The sequence below is a fragment of the Vicia villosa genome, linkage group LG1, assembly GCF_029867415.1.
Source record: "Vicia villosa cultivar HV-30 ecotype Madison, WI linkage group LG1, Vvil1.0, whole genome shotgun sequence".
Taxonomy (NCBI): Eukaryota; Viridiplantae; Streptophyta; class Magnoliopsida; order Fabales; family Fabaceae; genus Vicia; species Vicia villosa.
In genome coordinates this window covers 16,800,369-16,821,210 of record NC_081180.1, presented here as the reverse complement: position 1 = coordinate 16,821,210, position 20,842 = coordinate 16,800,369, and the positions used below count along the sequence as shown (strand labels likewise).

At 34.3% G+C, this 20,842-nt stretch overlaps 1 protein-coding gene across 2 annotated transcripts; it reads left to right on the top strand.

Annotated features, from left to right (window-relative positions):
- The first annotated feature begins 17,111 nt into the window (after positions 1 to 17,111).
- Positions 17,112 to 19,501, top strand: LOC131629750 (growth-regulating factor 1-like). Of its 2 annotated transcripts, none has more exons than XM_058900528.1 (4): positions 17,112 to 17,808; positions 17,930 to 18,434; positions 18,543 to 19,033; positions 19,130 to 19,501. In XM_058900528.1, the coding sequence occupies exons 1-4, from the start codon at positions 17,622 to 17,624 to the stop codon at positions 19,135 to 19,137; spliced, it is 1,191 nt and encodes a 396-aa protein (XP_058756511.1). In that variant the 5' UTR covers positions 17,112 to 17,621; the 3' UTR covers positions 19,138 to 19,501. The 2 variants fall into 2 exon arrangements, with proteins under 2 accessions (XP_058756511.1, XP_058756516.1); XM_058900533.1 differs by having other exon boundaries at positions 17,115 to 17,808; positions 18,549 to 19,033.
- The last annotated feature ends 1,341 nt before the right edge of the window (positions 19,502 to 20,842 follow it).

The following is a 20,842-nucleotide window of genomic DNA, read 5'->3' as shown; positions in this document are numbered from 1 at the left end:
GAAGCTTAGAGAAATAACCATGGTTAAGTCACTTTAACCATTTTGCATTAAATGGTAAGATTCCTTTCTATCTCCAAATGACAAATCATCACTTCTTGAAGCAAGTTGCAAAGCTCTGAGTTCAGACACTTTGGCCTATAAATAGAGGCCATTTCCACTCTTCAATTCACACCAAAACCTCACAATTATAGGTTTTCTCTCTTCTTTCTTGAATTGCAAGTTTCATGAGTTTCAAAGAGGAGAAAGTGCAAGTTCCATCCCTTGCAAGTTCTGAGCAAAATGATGCTTCCCACAACCCATAAATATCATTTGGAAGTTGTCTGATCCATCCATACACCCCAAAAACACCTAAAACTTAAAATCACTACCTCACTTCTCAAATATGCATAACATGAGACCTATCATGCCAATTTTCATTCAAGCTCAATTCTGTCCAATCTAACCATCCAAACACATCCCATATATCATATATGAACTATCCCAACCATCATTCATGATCTGAAACACCTCCTTCATCAGATTCGATCCTCACTCCAAGTAACTGCAGATCGGGTCCCATGGCTATGCTCAGATGAATTCAAACTGTTCCAAGCATCCAGACACCTTCCCTAAGGTCCATTGAAGCTGTCCAGATTGAGCAGCAACATCTGTAACACCTCCAGGCACGATTTCAATTTCCAGTTTGGCCGTTTTTGAAGGTAAGCCTCATGAACTTCAAACTCTATCATGCACGCATCATAAATGAAATATTGATATATGATCGGCCACCAATTTCACCTTGTTCCTATGTTCGAATCAATGGAAAAGCACTTCATTCAGTGGTATTTTAAGTCGTTTTAGTCTAGTTCTTGATTAGTTTTATTTATCTTTGTATTTGAATCTGGTGTGTTATCTTTTCTAGTTTCTGTCGTTTTTCCATTGCTTTTGATCTTGTGTTGGTAGTGTTTTAAGTTATGCAGATACAGGGCACGATTCGAGGCAAGAAAAAATGAATTTTGGTGAGACAGAGCTGTGACACGGCCACCCGTGTCATGGGACACGACCACCCGTGTCAGACTTGCTGAAGAGAAGAACTTGAAAATATGAAAACCAAGAAGACAGAGTTGTGACACTGCCACCCGTGTCCCATGACACGGCCGTGTCAGACATGCTGAAGAGAAAAAGTTGAGAAATCTTGGAACCAAGAAGTCAGGGGTCTGACACGGCCACCCGTGTCCCATGACACGGCCGTGTCAGACATGTGCGCAGAAAAATTCTGATTTTTAACTTATGAAATCTGTCACTTAAGTAAGGGTATGATGGACTTTTCGTATGAGAATATTTGTTGTGAGGTATTTAGTCACTGTTTGGAAAGAAGAAAATGACTTTTTGACCGTCGGAGAACGTGAAAATAGAGATTGAGAGCACTAGGGCTTGGAGCGAAGAAATCTTCAAGAGCATCCGCGATTGAAGATCAACTCTGATTCAACCAATTGTAATGCCTTTATCTTTAATCATTGTTATCTTGATAATTGCCATGAGTAGCTAAACTATTACTTGTTAGGATTGATGTCCCTGGATCATGTGATGTAATGAATAATCTTTACCGTTATTTTCAGATTATCTTTATGAAATTCAGTTTATGATTAAAAGTTCTTATTGCTTCAATATATTGGAAAATATATGTGTTGATTTACGGTTGGGGTTTTGTCGGAAAAACTACCTCAATGCTTTTTTAATCATAACGCTATAATTAAGAATCACTTAGGAATAAGGGTTTGATGCGTAGCGATCAAATTATCCGGGCTATGTCGTTTAGAATCTTGAGATAAAATTATCTTGTTAAGGAATTGAAAGAGGGTTTTAATCTCAAGAAGTTTTTCACTAAGGAATTAGGGAAAATCAATGTTCGGTGTCGATAGTCAAGAATTTCTAAAGTCAATCTGTTAATTGGTAATTATTTCATTACAGAACGATTCATACATCTCTCCTAACTTGTCTCCGCGTATTGTCATTAGTAAAACTATTTAACTCTTTCGTTTTGCAATAGTTGTTATTTAAATTAAAACATAAAAATCAAACAACCCGATGACTTTTTATTCAATTGCACTGTTCTGAAACATATAATTCCTACGCAGTCCGCGAGTTCGATACTTGGGGAATTTACTCTATTATTACTACATCGGTAAAAATAGTACACTTGCTATTTTACCGGTCAATATACCATCTTGTTTCTGCACCTATGAGGATCATTAACCCTCAATCAATTGCATCATATCATGATCATACACGATTTCACAATGATTTGTCATATTAGGGTTCTTCGTGGCCTTAGAGTTAAAATAAATGAAATTAAATGCTATCATCATGTTCCTCGTCCAAAACCGAACAAGATAGACCCTTTACTTGATCAATTTGGTTCAGTTTCAAGAATTTTCAAAATCAAATGGGGATGGTGTTCTTGGCGCCATTTTCTGTTCAGAAATTTCAAATGTTAATTTTCAAATATAATTAAATGGAGTTGTTATAGTAACAAGCTACGCGCGCAGCTGGGTTGGCAAGTGTTTTGGCTGGTGAACACACGGGCGTGGGTTCAAGTCTTAGTGAAGACAAAACCAATTTTTTATCACCTATTCTGTTCATTTTTTTTCACAACTTCATCCTTTAATTTAACCAATCAAATCAACTTATTTTTTCTTCATTTTTTAAACACTTCTTATTTAATATACATATTTTGACAATATCAAAAAAAATCACAAAAAAAGATTTATTTAATATGTTTTTAATTAGGTTTAAAATGATGCATTTTTAAGTGTTTTTAAATACTTTAAATATTGTTTTTCATTTAATTTTCAAACCTAATCACTTGTAAATATTTTTGTGATCAAAACCTAAATCACTTAGGTCTTAATTAAGCATTAAAATTTGATTTAAACTTAATTAAGTTGACTTTTGTCAAATTCAAATCATTTTAAAACAAGCGATCGCGATTCTTTTCAAAAAAACGATAAACCATTTCTTTTTGAAACTGTTGATTAAGTCTTTTTAATTGATCAATTGATTTTCAAAACGAAGTGGGGCCTCTCGAATATTAGAGAGTGTAAGTCCCATTTCTTTTCTTTTTGTACAGTTTTTTTCAAAACAATAAAACTTCTTCAAATTAAAACTTTTTCAAAAACAAATCTTCAAACAAAAGCGAAACCTCGCGTTCTGTTAACAAAACAATCAACCATGTTTTATAAAATAAAACAGGGGCCTCCACATAGGTATAAGTCCCATTCCCGCACATGAAATTAGGTATTTCATTGTACGCCTTTTTATACATACACTTTTTTGTACATACCTCAATCAGTTTGATTTTTAACTTTGAATAACAAATCAAAAATGAAGGTTTTCTTTAAATCTTCCCAAAAAAAACATGGGCCTCCATGTAGGTATAAGTCCCAAGCCCTTTTGTAAATACCTGTTTACATAGCTTTGAATAAACTCAAGTGGACCTCTCCTCGAGTATAAGTCCCGAGCCCCCGTGTATACAAACGGATCATGCTTACAGGTATATTTCCTTCATAAACTCCATTATATACACATACTTTGTCATATATGTATAACTGTTCATATTTGTTCATGTACTTGTTCATGTTTGTTCGTACTTGTTCATACTTGTGATTGTGTTATGTGCTTGTTCAACTTAGTACAACACTAGGTTCCCTATAGCCTCCTATTGGGCTTCGTGCAAAGAATCTCCACTAGTTTAGGTTAGGACATAGAGTATGGTTTCCCGGTGAAATCGCTCTAAGAGCTCAAACCAACTATACCATGCCTCCCCTTGGGCTTTGTACAAACGAGTGACCCTCCCATAGCCTCCTCTTGGGCTTACAATGCAAGGACCCTGGATTGTCCCTCCCATAGCCTCCTCTTGGGCTTACAATGCAAGGACCCTCGGATAGCCTCCTCTTGGGCTTCGTACAAGGACCCACGGGCTTCTTATAAGCATCCCCAACATCCAAATCAAACACCCTAGGAGATTAGACATTTATCATCTCTATGATAGGAGTATCTCTTCTATATCATCACAAACAATTAATTTATCAAACTTTTTTGCCACAAGGCTGGCTAATCAATCAAACCGTTTTGCCACCATACTGGCTGATTAATCAAAGTTTTTGTCACAAGGCTGACTTCATTGAAACTTTTGCCACAAGGCTGGCTGATTAATCAAAAATTTTTGTCACAAGGCTGACTTCATTGAAAGTTTTTGCCACAAGGCTGGTTAAACAACAAAAACATCTTTATCATTCTAAACACCATAAGCGGCATGGCCCAGGGCTTATAATGAAAAGATTTTCAAACAAAAAATCAAACAGATATATGTGATGATATAGATTAGATACATCGAACATTTAGATGACATTTGTCTCTTTTCCTTTGCTTCCACTAGCATAAGTGGGAACTACGATTGCTCTGACTTTCTCAACATCCCTTTGAGAATACGTAGGCACAAGGTCGTATCCTTGGCGAGCAAAACTTCTCCCTCAAACCATTCAAACCTTAGCACCCGTAGACCCGAGCTACAGATGCTCTGATTCCCTCTAAGGGATATGTATGCAGAGGATCGCGATGATCTTTGCGAGCATAATCAAACAAACACCTTAGGTCCCACCTCTTTCTCACAAGAACCTCCACCATAACAAGAATGGAATAAACAAAACAAAGAAACCTATAGAGTACTATAGATACGTTGGGTGCTAATACCTTCCCTTCGTATAACCAACCCTCTTACCCAAGATCTCTCCCCCACTTTTAAGGTTATTGCAACTTTTTTCCTTTTCCTACTTTGGAAACAATAAAAAGTTTGGTCGGTACAAAAGAAAAATCATTTTTTGAGCACTCGAGCCCAAAGAAGGCATCAGGTGTCTCATCCCGAAAAAAGATAACAATTTTTTCCCGCGACACTTGAGCCACTACAATGTCTCTTCTGCACCAAAAGCAAATTGAACACCACAAGCAAGCTCTCCAAACTGAGAATAAAGTCTCACAAGCATGCTTGAGCCTTGTACCTTCCATTGGAAATCCATTTTTCTCATTTCTTCACAAACAAGTAAAGAGGTACAAATATCACATGTGAACTTAAAACTCTGAGATTTTTCCCTCCACAAACCCTAAATCTTTCCTATAAATAGAGGGCATCACTCCCTTGATCAATTACACCAGAATTCTCCAAGTCCATAGTCACTTGAAATTCTCCATTTTCTCTTCTTTTCACTTTTATAGTGAATTCTTGTTCTAAGAGTTCTGGGTGTCAAACAAGAGTTTGAACAACTTCTAAACATCAATTAGAAGTTGTCCATACCTCTCTTATCCTTTCAAACACTTCCAAACCAAAAATCACTTTTTAACCTCCATTAAAGCTTTCTTTAAGCTCATAACTAGCCAAAACTTAAACCAAACACTTTCGAACCAAAACGACCTTTCAAACAGCTTCTATTTATCATTTGGAAGCTATCCATAACATCCAAACACTTTCCAAACACCTAAAACAGAAAATCACCATTCAAAATTCACAAAAAAGTCTCTTTGAATCAAAGTTTGGAAATCAAGTTTTACTTGTGCGTTTTGAGGCCTTTTGAGTTTGATAGCTTCTAAACATCATGTAGAAGCTATCTAAACTTCTGTTTTGCAACTGGAACATCATCTCCATAGCTAACTCACCATAAATTTTTTGGTTTTAAGTGGAAATCGAGTTTGTAGTTGCAGGTACAATCAAGGAGTTTTAAGCATCCTAAAAGCTTCCTTGAGGTTCATAGGAGCTTTTTGAACACTTGAGGCATTCCCAGGTCTACTGAATTGCTCCCCCCGAATCCATTTTCAGAGGTATATTTCTTGAATTTGTGCATATCTGTTTGAGCATTGTTTTAATCAGTTCTTGATACCATTGTGTTCAGAAACATGTAGGGAATAATAGCCCTAAACTTTTGGGGCTTAACTGTTTGAATTGAGCATTTAATTTGAAATCCAAATTTTAGGGTTCCTATGCATTTCTGAAAAATTCAAGAGTTTGAATGATTTTTAGTTTATGTTAATTACATGGTTGAAATCATGGTTGAATTCTGATCAAGTCAGTGTTTTACTTTTTTAAAATTGATCAAGAAATGATAATGTTTGAATTTCCCTCCATTGTTGTTGTACACGATGCTGAAGGTTGAAGATGAAGTGGGAAAATCATTTTGAAACTTTGTTTATTTTAAGTTTAATGGTAGTTGTTGCTTAACGACTACATCGTTCTAGCAGGATTGGCAATTGTTTGTGTACTTAGCGCTTTGGTGATCCTTAGGTCTGGGGTTCGAATCCCCCTCGCCCCAGACCTTTTTATTTCTTTTATTTTTCAGTGCTTTCCAACTTGTTTTGTGTTATAATCAATTGGACTCCCCTTTTAGTCACCAAGCGCGCGTTGGCTGGTGGTGTAGTTTTGGGTAGCAGCCCAAGGGCGTGGGCTCAAACCCTTCTAGGACCAAAATCCTTCTTTTTAACCATTAGTTTTTTATGCTTTCTTTATAACTTCAAAAAAATCATAAAAAATAGTAGATTAGTTCTTTTTAATCCCTCCATTGTTGTTGTACACGATGCTGAAGGTTGAAGATGAAGTGGGAAAATCATTTTGAAACTTTGTTTATTTTAAGTTTAATGGTAGTTGTTCCTTAACGACTACATCGTTCTAGCAGGATTGGCAATTGTGTGTGTACTTAGCGCTTTGGTGATCCTTAGGTCTGGGGTTCGAATCCCCCTCGCCCCAGACCTTTTTATTTCTTTTATTTTTCAGTGCTTTCCAACTTGTTTTGTGTTATAATCAATTGGACTCCCCTTTTAGTCACCAAGCGCGCGTTGGCTGGTGGTGTAGTTTTGGGTAGCAGCCCAAGGGCGTGGGCTCAAACCCTTCTAGGACCAAAATCCTTCTTTTTAACCATTAGTTTTTTATGCTTTCTTTATAACTTCAAAAAAATCATAAAAAATAGTAGATTAGGTCTTTTTAATCCCTTCTTTTTTGTGTGATTTACTTACTTTGTGTATTTTCATACCATGTTAAAAAATCCCAAAAAATATTTATTTTATCATCATTTAAAAAATTAATCAAAAACATGTTCTTTTATGTTTAAAAAATCAACTAAAAATTGTTTTATTTTGATTGTTTCTTTTATAAAACTTTGTGGATGTTTGTTAATATTTGTTTAGGGATAGGTTAGAGTGTCTTTCACTTATCTATGTACCCTTAGACATTTTCTCCTAAAGAAATTGGTATTTAACAATTAAAACTAATTAGGTTTAGGAGTTTATTTCAAAACCCTTGTTTAAAACCCTAATTTGAAAAAAACCTTAGGTTTAAAACCCTAACCAAAAATATGCAACATGTTGGCCTTTGTCTATCCATGTTTATCTTTGTACATACTTGTTGATTTTAATCCATGTCTTTGTACTTAAATGTTTAACCTTGTCTTGTACATATACTTCTTGATTTTATGTCCATGTGACTTGTACTTGTTATTATTTTTGTTTATCTAACCCAATATTTAATCATCACATTAATCATTCATCATTCATACATGATTTGAATCCAAGGGTTTAAATGCATTCATCTCTTGCTTGTTAACACTCACTTATTTGTTCTTGTACATACATGAGGTATTTATTGTTAATTGTTTAAGCTTGATGTTTTATCCAAAGGATGGGAATGATATTGACTAAATCGTCAAGGTACTTAAATTCTTTTCCAATCTCTTTTATGTTTGTGCAAAGTATTTTAAAGATTTTCACTTGTTTATGATTTAGTAATGTTAAAGCTTAGCCAAAAACCCTTTTTTGTTTTGAAACCTTGGTTTTAAGAATAGAATTATTCCGGGTGAAACTATTCTTGATCCATTGATCTTGTTTTTAAACCTTGGTGTTAAGAGATGAATTATTCCCGGTGAAACTTCTCTTAACCCATTGATCTTGTATTTTAAAGCTTGGTCCTTCTTTGATTTGTTTTAAAATTTGTTAAGCATTTTAAAGCTTAACCTTTTAAAACTTATTAGGTATTTTAAAGCCTAATCTTCTTTTAAACTTGTTAAGTATTTTAAAGCTTAACCCTTTAAACTTATTAGGTATTTTAAAGACTAATCTTCTTTTAAACTTGTTAAGTATTTTAAAGCTTAACCCTCTTTTAAAAAACTTGTGAGTATTTTAAAGCTCACACCCAAAAAGATTTTGGCCACTTTGGCCCCTTTTTTCCTTTTTTAAAAGAGGAACTACAGAAGCTCTGACTTCCCTATTGCACATAAGGGGTATGTAGGCCTAAGATGCGATATCTTATCGATCTCACTTTCAAAACCTTATCTTCCTATCCCCACCCTCTATTTCAAACAAGTTTTTCACATAGGATTTAAACAAAAATAGGTTATTTATAAACAAAAGATAATAACATAAAAACAAAGAGGTTCCCATGGAGTACCATGGATATGAGGGGTGCTTAAAACCTTCCCCTTGTATAACAAACTCTCCGTAGCCAGAACTCTGATAAGTTTATTAGTTTTGATTTTAAAAACTTCTGTGGGTTTTATTCGCTCTTTCACCCATTCCTTTTTGGAAACAATAAAGCGCGGTGGCGACTCTGTTTAAAATGAGCTAAGTCTTCCCATGACTCTAGTCTCACCAAATTCACCGCTACACTTTTGCACCACTTTCATGTCCCTTTTGTCTCTCTATAAGCCTCTCCATATAGGTCAAGTCATTAGTAGTTGGTTTGGGCTTGGTATAAGTTTCAACTTCACAAGAGCAAAAAAAGCTAACAAGCCTACATCCTCATCATTTCTAAATGGTTTAAGATCTTTTTCCTAAGGAACCTCTCCATGCTTCCACCATATTTTCACTTCATACACACTAAATGTAGAGTCCATTTCTTTAATAAGGTCACGAGCTTCAAAGAATGACTAGAAATCTATGTCTTGTCCATTTAAAGCACAAATATCCCCACCTTCATACCTTAACTTTGGGTCTTTTACAAAAGAACCCTTTGTATAAAATACAACCTTGAATAACCCCATTCTGTAAACAGGGTAAAGTTGACATTACAACACAACAATGGACCACACACAATTAGAAACCCTATAACTTAACAGTCAACATGAAAATGCAACAAAGTGGACCACACATAATGCAAAAAACTATTACCATGTCGGGAAAGTGGGTACCATAAACAATTCAAAAAACATGATAACTCACTTATATTAATCTTGGGACCACAACTTTCGAACAACAACTTTAAAATGATACAAAAGGAGAAACGACACAATAGAGCTTCAAACAACGAAAATGTTAAGGAGTTGTCAACGTCTTCAATTGAGCTTCAAGTAACAATGGTGACATTTGCACATTTGTGGGTTTCAGAAAATTAAATATTTGGAGACATTTAGGGTTTCTTCGTTGTACAAGAGGGAATGCGAATCAATCTAAAATATTAACTTAACATAAAATAACTTAAATAATTGAATCAATATTTTAATTACAATAAAATAAAATAAAATGAATTTACTTATACACGTGGACTGCCATGTCACCATCCGTTAGTCACATTTAACGTTAAGGGCCAATTGTATGGACGAAAAACTTTTTAGGGATAATTCTTTGAAGGAAATGTTTAGAGGTACTAAAAATGAATTTCGCAATATTTACAAGAACCAAAAACATATTTAAACCTTATAAATATACTTTGTAAGGTTTCATTTGACACACAATATTATCAGTCAACTTTTGCTTGACATCAACATCAATAATTCAAATTTTTCTTATATGATCATGTCCTTTTATTCCTTTTCATTTTTTTTGCTATATAACATTACTGTTTACTGGTGAACTATTGATGGATGTTCGAAAAAAAATTGTTCAAACAACCAAGAACAATAATATACAAGGAGAAAATAACACTGACAGTCAAAATTAAATTATTTCAAGCAATAATACTAGCTTTTATAATATAGGGCAATCACACAATAACCAAAGAACAAAATAAAAGAGGAAGATGAATAAATACACTAATATTTCTTACCTAGTTCGATCAAATTTGATCAATGTTAGGAGAGGATAACAACTCACAAATCCACTATGAAAGGTTGATATAAAAATTATAAAGAAATTACTGTTGGATTTGAGACTTCACGCACAACAGGGAGTGAATTGTGTGGTTTATATAATTGTGATTTTGAAAAACTCTGTGAAATAAAATCAGAGTTGAAAAACATTTTGTTTTAAAAAAATTTAGCAATGAAAAATAAAATGCAGAAAGTAAATTGTCGTAATTAAATAGTTAAGGGAATAAGAAGAATACTAAGATTTATTCAGGTTCAGTGGAATGCATCTTTCTATTACTTATGCAACAAGGGTTGTTCATATCTTTTAGAAACGTTTGATATGATTTGTTTGAATGTGATCAATCAAATATTGAAGGTTTAAATTTGAATTTGAATTAAATCACATCTTTTGTTGGAGACTTTAGTGGAATAAATCAAAAACAGAATCTAACTAAATATGGATGAGATCTCAACTGATATCCAAAGGAGAAAACTCCAGAAGAAGAATTGTTATATAAGGAGTCTCAAACCTCACATTTGGTGGGTGTGTAAGTAGAGCTGTCAAATAGGCAGGCCCATCCTAGTTCATTTCGACCCGTGGGCCAATATGTTTAAATGGGTCGGGCCGGGTCGATTGCTTAATAGGCTACATAAAATGAGTCTGACCCATTTTTTAAAGGCTCGTGCAGCCCGACCCGTATTTCAATATTATAGTTTTAATTTTACAAAAAAAGGATGTGATGGATAAAAGCTACACAACATAAGTAGAGAGTCATCATAAACTTAATTAAGTGATATTTAATATATATATATATATATATATATATATATATATATATATATATATATATATATATATATATATATATATATATATATATATATATATATATATAGACACACACCACAAAAATATCCATGCAAAAGTACAAAGTAACTTAATATTATCACCAATACTTATGAATTTTTCTCTTTATCTCACAACTATTTCCTTGAGCACATCATCTTAAAAATATATCTGCATCCTTTTTTACTTTTCTTTTCACTCGAAAGCACATTTATGCAATCATATCTTATCTCAATCTGTTTTTCTCCAAAATTTACCAAAATCTTTTTTTAATGGGCCAGCCCGAAGCCAGCTTGGTCCGGCCTGGCCCAGCCCATGAAAAACATAGGCCCGATGGGTTGGCCCAACAATATAGTTTCGTATTTTTTAAAGGTATTTTGCGGTCTCGACCGCGTTAAATTGTTTGGCTTATGGGTTGGGCCCATTTTTTAAGCTCTATATGCAAGTATTGAAGATTCCTTGTGTTAGGGTTTATCTTTAGAGTCTTTCTTTGTGTTATTGTTAATGTGCACCACTCTAACGCCTCAAGTCATATCTTAAGGCATAGAGTTTGGTTTGTTAGTTGAGTTGTAAAATCTTGTTCCAAGATTCTACTTCAATAGGCTTGAGAACAAAGAATTAGTGATAATAGTACACCACATTATTGCTTCAATCACATTTCATAGTAGTTGGTTTGTTTAGTTTAGTTATATATTCAACACTAAATCATTGTGAGTATTGATGTTGATCACTTGATATTAGCGGTTGAGTGAAAGTGAGATGAATCTCATATTTAGGTGTAGAATAAAATGAAGCTTCACGAGTAGTATTAGGAATCTGGCCTTGAATTGGAATAATTCAGATTAAGTCCATGTTCCCTTCTAACTATTTTGGAGTGAATTGTTCTATTGAGAGTCCTAAATAGAGAGTCACTAGGATTAGGAAGAGGCATTGAACAACATGAGGTTGTTGTTCCTATAATACTAATTGTACAGATTTGAAGTTGTAATTTTTCCTTTCTTGAGTAGAGCGTTCCCTAGATATAGGTGTGGTTTACCCTGAACTAGTTAACAATTGTTGTGTTCTTTTTTCTTTTTCTGTTTTAACATCTTGTATAAGTTAAAGTGTCTTATAATATTTGCAAACTGATTTTCTTTCTGGAATACAATGTCCCATATATCTGGTCGGGCATTTGTCTCCAGAATCTGTCATATGTCATAAATTAGTTATTCACGTTGTCCCAAAAATATGGTCCAACATTTTCCCCTCTAAGAACATAATTTTAATTGCTATTAGAGCATGCATCCTATTTTGTTTGGGTGAGTTCTAGGGTTCTTATTCTGTTCAAGATGGAGAACTTTAATGAAGGTTAAGAAGTTCAACAACCAAAAAAAGAATCCTTAAAAGAATATAGCCAAAGGAAAATATGAAGATTGTAAAGACAAAGTAGAGTATGATTGTGAAGAAAATCTCAGGATTGTTAAAATCTTTAGTAAAGTCATGAGAAAACTTGACAAGATATCTAGGAAAATGTCTCTACCAATGTCAAGAACGTTCAACATAAAGAAAAGGATAGTGAAAGACAAAATCTCAACTATTCTCACAGGTACAAAGGGATCCAACGTCTTAAATGCAAATATTTTGGATATATTCAAGCTGAATGCTCAGGATTTAATCAAGGAAACAAATTTATGACTTTAAAAGACATGAAAGAGGTTATACATTTTGGTGGGCCTTCAAATTCAAAGGAAAGGTGTATTGCTTCTATTCAGAATTCAGAATGCAGAATACCAAGTAACATGTCTTAACATTTGGTCAAACCTAATTACCGGTGCACTAATTTTGTCTCATCCATTCCCTTATTCTATTGTAAGTTATATGTTAGACAACCACTTCATCAACATATGTGTCTCCAGAGTAATGAGAAATCTCAAAGGCATCATCAACAAGTTTGGCTTGGAAAGCCTAATATTCTTATTCATATTGCTTGTTCCTCCCACAAGGTACTCTCTTGTGAAGATTTATATTTTGAAACTAGCTACAATAGGCAGTTGATAGGAGAAAAAAACTATGTTATATTGTATGATAGCCATAAGAGAAAGACATTTGTTAAGATGAAGATGGTTGTTGCAACTATAGAGCAGAATGATGAAGATCATGTTAGAAACAAAAACTAAACATGGAAGTACAAGGATCTTTGGTGTAGAGAAATCTGTCATATCTATGTCTGACCACAAAACTGAAGAAAGTATAATTTATGAGGACTGTGAAGTTGAGAAGAAAATCAAGATGTCATATAAGATGTTTCAACATCTTACTCATACTTCTGAATTACCACTTATGGACTTTATGAGACTTAAGCAAAGAGTTGTCGTTGAAGGAATGGTTGATGGTTAGGCTGGAGGTCTCCCAAAATTGAAAACCCAACATTGGCTCAAATTAAGGAACTAAAGAATATTAGTGATTATGTCATAATTCATTAAGGAACTAAAGAAGATTAGTGATTATGTCATAATTATTCTTATTGGGATTTCCTCTCATACGTCTAGAATTCTCACTAATAAAAAACATGATAGCTACTCATAGAATTCAAGAAAGACAAGATAAAATTTGTAGACATTACAGATAACTAGATGATTAATATTCAATCACAAAAATCTCTTGAAAATCTTGATCTACGTTATCGTCCAACCCTAAAAAATCCGCATTCTGGAACTAAATAGAGGAAAATTTGGCTTTTGGTGTTTTTGGGCTTCCATGCGCGTATGGACTCAGGCCATATGCGTATGGCCTTCTTCCTTTTGCATCCACATACGCGTATGCGCCATGGTGGCTCATATGGTCGGCCTGGTCCCATACACGTAACTTGTTGCACTGGTTTTGGTCTGCTTCTGCTAGCGCCCCATACGCGTATGGACACCCCTCATACGCGTATGGGTAGTGACTTGTATTTCACACCCTTTTGTTGTTACGTGTATCACGTGTGGTAATTTACAATGCCATACATGAATGGACTCCCCCATACGCGTATGGGCAGGAAAGCTTGCTTTCACCTCCACTTTCTTCTGATTGTGCATTCTGGCCCAATTTTAGCTCTGATAATTTTTCTGTTGTTTCTTCAAACCTGCAAACAACATGCAAACTAGACCAAATGCGTACAAATAGCAATGAAACACTCAAGTCATGAAAAATACGGACTTCACAAAATTTGACTCGAATAACCAAAAATTATGACACAAGTAGTACAATCCACCTTATTTTTGACGTTTAAATGGTGATAAATATAATACAAATGGTGACTAATCAGAATCATTCTTATAACCGATTAGAGATTAGACACCTCATCAACCACATATAGTAAGAAAATGGTTCACCTCAGGTAGACCAATCGCCACACTATTGGGAGGCTTCTTCCCATTTTGGATAGTCTCTTACTATGGGTTGCGAGCCCAGCCTAAGCGGGCAACCTCAATTGTATTCCGAGAGACCTTTCGTATTACTCGGATACTTGCCCGACGTCAACATATTTCTCTTAACTTGCTTCTTCATGGACATTCCCTTCTAGAACCCAATAAAATTATTCTAGTACACTACCCACTTGTTAGTTAGTTTGTTTAAGCTACTAATAGACTTAGCTACAAACTAACTAACATAACTATATGTTATGAATAACGACAAGGTTCAATTTCAATCAATACTATGACACGTGAGGCAAAAAGCAATAACAACCAAAATAAATGGTCTTTAGCAATAATAACCAATAAGTAGTAATTATAACAGAATAAAGCGATAAAAGACGAAAAGTTTGTTTACCCAAGTCGATCAAAAGATCTACTCTGGGGGAGAGAGTAGCTCTTCAATTCACTATACTCATAAAGTTGTTACAAGAGATTACATATGAGTTACATGAAAATAGTCTTCGCCTTCAGAGTTCCCAAGAACAACCCTGAAGGCTCCCAAGAACAAACCCTTATTTTCTACCTAAATATTTCCCAATCTCTCCGACTCTCAATATATGAATCACTCAAACTCAAGATTTCGAAGTGTTTCTCAGTCCCCTTAGATAACTCCAAAGGTTTCCCAAAACCTTTGTCTTTCTAAGCTTTCCCTTGAGAATATCATAAAACCCTATAAACCCTAAGATTGTAAACTTTAAAACACCGAAGAGATACATACTTATAATAGCAAATATCCAACAAAAAAATCCCAAAAAACAAATCCCAAAAACACAACCCATTCATAAATGGTTCCATGGACCGAACCGAAAAAGTCCAAAACACGCTAATCGAGAATCTGCCGACTTTTCTGAAAATCCTGAAATCAGCGAAACGGACTCGCGCATGGCCGTACAGACTCCACTGCCAACCACTGCCGCCGGGAAAATCCGATCTCCACCGCCGCGCGATTTCGGTTGGCTGCCGTCGTGGCTCAGGCGACTCCTGATATGATTTTTACCAGTTTTTCAATTTTTGACTTTTTAATATAATATCTAGAATTTCCGATTTTTGCCGTTTATGCAATCTTAAAATATGTTTTCCTTCTCTTCTTCATAAGATTTTAAGACACACTTGACAAATATATATATGTTTTCCTTCTTTTCTCTTGGTGTATAGTATTGCTTCTTCACTGAACAATATACCCGCACAGCTAAACTATGTACTTTCACGAATATATAGTATAAATGGAAATGATATGTTTAGAAATTATCAAACAACGATCACCATATATTTTATAAAGTTTGAAGAGTAATTGATCAATATTTTCACTAAGTTCCTCTAACTCTATCGAGTTGATTATTGTTATAACAGGTTCAACTCATACGAAATATATGATTTGCCTTGACAGGGTGTGTTAAAAATACAAATAATTTGAGATTCTAATTGATAATGTAAGGTTCAGCTCATATAAAATACTACTATTATTTTGTTTGATGGAGTGTTAAAGTACAAATAATTAGAGGCTCTAATTGATAATGCAATTATTAAAATTGATTGAATTGTTTTATTTTTACATCTCCCTTGATTACAAATTTACACCGAGTGGTTTCATTAGACACAAAATATCATATAGTTTTTACAAAAAATAAAAAAGTTAAAGATTAAAAGATATGTATTGTCATGTAAAGTTATTTTACATTGATATTTAACCTCACCTCCTCAATATATCAATCATATTTGATACTTCATAAATATAAACAGTTATGTAACTTTCTGTATTGTTTGCAAGTTGTAATCTATAGTCAATGTAAAATAATTTGCATTGTCTTAAGTCTCACAAAGTTAAAACAAAAATATAGATGTTAAATTAAATTAAGATATGTTCTAAAATTTAATGATAGATGTTCACACAGATATACACACATTTATGGTCAGATGAAGTAAGGTGCTGTGTAAGTACAAAGGTAAATTATATGATTTGGTAAATGGATCTTCTAGGCAATGAAAATTATGCTACTAAAGAGTGTACAATAACTACACTGCCAAACATACTATGCAATAATAGCACAAAGGTTTCAATGCAACCAAACAGCATAAATAGTCCTGCCAGTCTATGATCTCATTTACTCATTTGCCCCTGTAGACTCTGCTTGAATTGAATTGGTTTTTAACTTGGTCCCTGTTCATTCATTTGGCTACTCTAACAACATTGACCAGCTTTTTATTACACTGTTATTATGCTATTGCTAAGAAAGTAAAACATTTGGTCACAATAATTCTTAGTTGGCACATGCTTTCTGCATTTTCATGTTGAATAATTAACTCAAACCATCAAACTTTCTGCCATTTTCTGGTAGATTGTATACTTAAGCATGTGATGTATCATGTATGTAACATTTTAAGTACAGGTCTAGCTATAGTTTGGTATTTACAGTGTTTCTGTTAAAAGAATGATCTTCAATCTACAGGGTAAACATAAGTTCTATTACCACCATGTCACTGAATAATTGTCACAGAGCACTAACCACATTAAAAAATAACTTTAGTTAAAATAATATTTCTGAATCTGTAACTTTATAATAAAAAAATATTTACATGAGGGAAAAACTTTAGGATATTTTTTGATACCTGCACTGCATCTCTCATTTTCCAAGTCACAGAAAGAGAAAAAGGTCAAATTTTGTAAGTGGGGTGTGTCCTGAGGCAGAGTTCTGAGGCTGGGTGAACTGTGAAGTAAAGGAACAGAAAAAGTAAAATGAGTTAGTAGCAGTAAAAGCTTCAACCGTACACTCTTTCTGAGACAGAGGCATTACCAACTCTCTTTTAATAGTTTTCTTATACAATAATACTAATAATAACTATTTCCTCTTTTGTCTTTACCAACTTTACTTTTTTTCTCTCTCCCTCTCTCTCTCTCTCTCTCTCACTATCTCTCTCTTTTATTTTATGGATTTCCGTAAATATGTCAGAGACAAGAGATGCCAGAGATGCAGAAGCAGCAGCAACAGAGGAGGTGCAGTCATAATAAGAGCTCAGAGAAAAAAAATAGAAAGAGAAAAATAGCATTAGCATGCAGCACTGTAATCAGAACCATTAGTTCATATTATCATATACATGTGTACACAAGATTCTGCAACACAATGGCCCCTTAAATAAATATAACCTCTCTACTACTCTTCTCTCAAGTTTCATCACTCTAACTCCTCTCAATAATATTTTACTCCTACTCTTTTTTCTGCAAGAACAATCTTTGTTTCTTGATTCCTTTTCTACCCTTTTTTGATGATGAATGGAAGAAACAGGTATCCTTTTACTCCTTCTCAATGGCAAGAGCTTGAACATCAAGCTCTTATCTACAAATACATGGCTTCTGGTATCAACATTCCACCTGATCTTCTCTTCACTATCAAAAGAAGCTACTTGGAATCACCTCTCACTTCAAGGCTCTCACCTCACCAGTCTCAACACTGTAAGTAGTACTATAACTATCCTATGAATCTATGATATCACTATGTGTATGAATAGTTTTGTTTGACTTTGACAATAAAAGGGGTTTGTTGATTTGGTGTGTGTGTGTGTTGTGCATGCAGTTGGGTGGAACTATTTGCCAATGGGATTAGGGAGAAAAATAGACCCAGAGCCAGGGAGGTGTAGAAGAACAGATGGAAAGAAATGGAGGTGTTCAAAAGAAGCATATCCAGATTCAAAGTACTGTGAGAGACACATGCATAGAGGTAAAAACCGTTCAAGAAAGCCTGTGGAAGTTTTGAAAACAACAAACACAGATTCTGTTTCTGCTGTTGCTGTTGCTACTTCATCAATCTTATCAATGACTAAAAATAGCACTAGTCTTGATCCTGATAATAACACTGCAGCACTCACCCCAACCTCTCATCATGATAGTACTACTTACCATTATCCTCAAACTCAACACTCTTCTTATGCTTCTTCTCATCTTCAACACTCTTTTCTCTACAATAATAACCCTCCACCTTCAAGGCCCAGTTTCTCTTTTCAAGACAACAACAGTACTGCTCCCATGTTTCTTGACAGTACTGGCTCTTCCTCTCACAATAACAACAACACTGATTGCAGGTTTGTATAAGCAACTTAATTAGCAGTTTATAACATAAGCACTTTTTTTTCATGATTACTTTAAAGTGTTTGTGTTGTGAGAGATTTTCTTTTTGGTTTTTTTTGAAGGAACAGGTATGTTTATGGACTGAGAGAGGAGGTAGATGAGCATGCTTTCTTCACAGAACCATCTGGTACTATAAGAAGCTTATCAGCTTCATCTATGGATGATCAATGGCAACTCACACCACTTACTATAAGCCCATCTTCCACTTCAAAACAGAGGAGTTGCTCTGGTTTATCCAATGATCAGAATGAGTACTCTTATTTGCAACTTCAAAGCCTCAGTGACAACATCAACAGCAACAACAACAGCAACAACTCAAATCAAGCACAGCATGATCAAGGTTGCTACATCTCAGGTAATGAAGAAACATTCATGAAAGATGGGAAAGAAGAACCTCAAAAGATTTTTCATCGTTTTTTCGACGAATGGCCACCGAAAAGCAGCAGAAACTCATGGCTTGATTTGGATGATAAATCATCCACCACTCAGCTTTCAATTTCCATTCCAACATCATCTCATGATTTCACAACTTTCAGTTCCACTAACCAAAGAGGTAATTAAATTAAGTGGTTTCTCTTTGAAGCATTAATACAAACACATACAAGGCACTAACAATTAATTGCTGATTAACTTGCATTTGATTGTGCAGATGGTTGATTTGAGGTTGGATTTGAATAATGGGTGGGACCCTTGTGATTGAATCAAAGGGCAATAATAATGGTTGTGTGAGATTTGGTTGAATTGTTCTAAATGTTGTACATGTGTTGTTGTTGAAGTGGATTTGTGTCTCCATGGAGGGATCCAATGCATGGTATTGTTGTTTTTACTAAGTTACTTATGTTGTGTTGTTTGTGGCAAACATGGTTTCAGAATTCAGAATCTAGCAGTTATTTTGGCTGTGTGTGTTTATGTGGTTTAGGGTTATATTCAAAGATACATCACTTGTGTTTGTATGTGGTGAGTACAATATTGGATGCTAGCTTTATGGTCCTGCCTATGGGATTTGTTTTTTTCTTTGTCATATTCTCATTTCTCAACTCCCAATACATCATTTATTTTCTTTGGACTATATGGAGAAAAATGTGTTTAAGAAATTTAATTTCTTATCATATTTTAAAAAAATTTGTAGTATTCGGCACTAGACTATCTAATTTGATTTAAATGGGAGTTCTGATATCACGTGGTTCTAATATTTTTTCGATCTCAATTATAAAAGATTGTAATCCTTTCTACTAAGTCTACCCTCAATCACCATTAATCTCACTAAACTATTGATAAAATTGTGTGTCTTTATTAATATAAAAAGAGTTTTAAGGCAAAGTTTAAAGATTAAAAAAAAATTGTTAGAATTTTTTTTAAAGACTAATTTAATAAAAATATTAAATTTAAAAAAAACATGTATTTGACCTATTTCATTAATATTACTCCTTGATAGAATTGAAAATAAATCATTTCTATCAATAATTACCTACATCAAACTCTAATCAAGTTAGACTTTTTTTTTTAATGAAAAGAATATATTAATTCAAAAAACCATTACAAACAGGGGCAATCCAATGGATTCAACCATTAACCAAAAAACCTATACCATTAGATTTGCAATATGCAATCTAATTTTACTATTTCTCCACCCTCTATATACAATGCTATCAATAATTCTTTCCTTTGTATTGTTCATATACATGTCATTGTTAAAAACTTTAGAGTTCCTAAACAACCAAGTTTCATGAATTGTTTCAGTTACTGCCATTTTAAGGATCATCGCTCTCCACCCTTTTCCTTTTGTTCTTGCCAATATCCACTGCAACTCATGGTTCCAGTCCTGAGTAATGTGGCATAAGCCTAACCAATTCAGAATCCCTTGCCATATTTCAGCTGTTTTAGGACAAGAGAAAAATAGGTGATTTGCACTATATTCCTCCATACCACATAAGCTGCACACAGTGTTCCCAATAATGCCAAACCGATATAACCTGTCTTTAGTAGGGAGATGGTTATGACAGAGCATCCATACAGTGACACAAGCTCTAGGACGAGCCAGGTTCTGCATCAACAAGGAATACCACGGTACAATAGTGTCATCCATCAAGCAATTATACACTTTTCTCATAGAGAACTTGCCAACAGTATTCATATGGTTCCAGAGCTGACTAATAGCATCTACAAGCATCTTACACTTTACTATTTTCTTGATAATCCCGGTCCAGTTACTCCCTATATCCACACTCATCACATCCCTGCCTTTCAGATACACTTTGTGAACCCATTGAATCCACAAATTATCACTCTTCTTGCAGATATTCCAAAGACATTTTAGAAGGGTAACTTTGTTCCAAACTGTTAAATTCATAAGGCCCAGTCC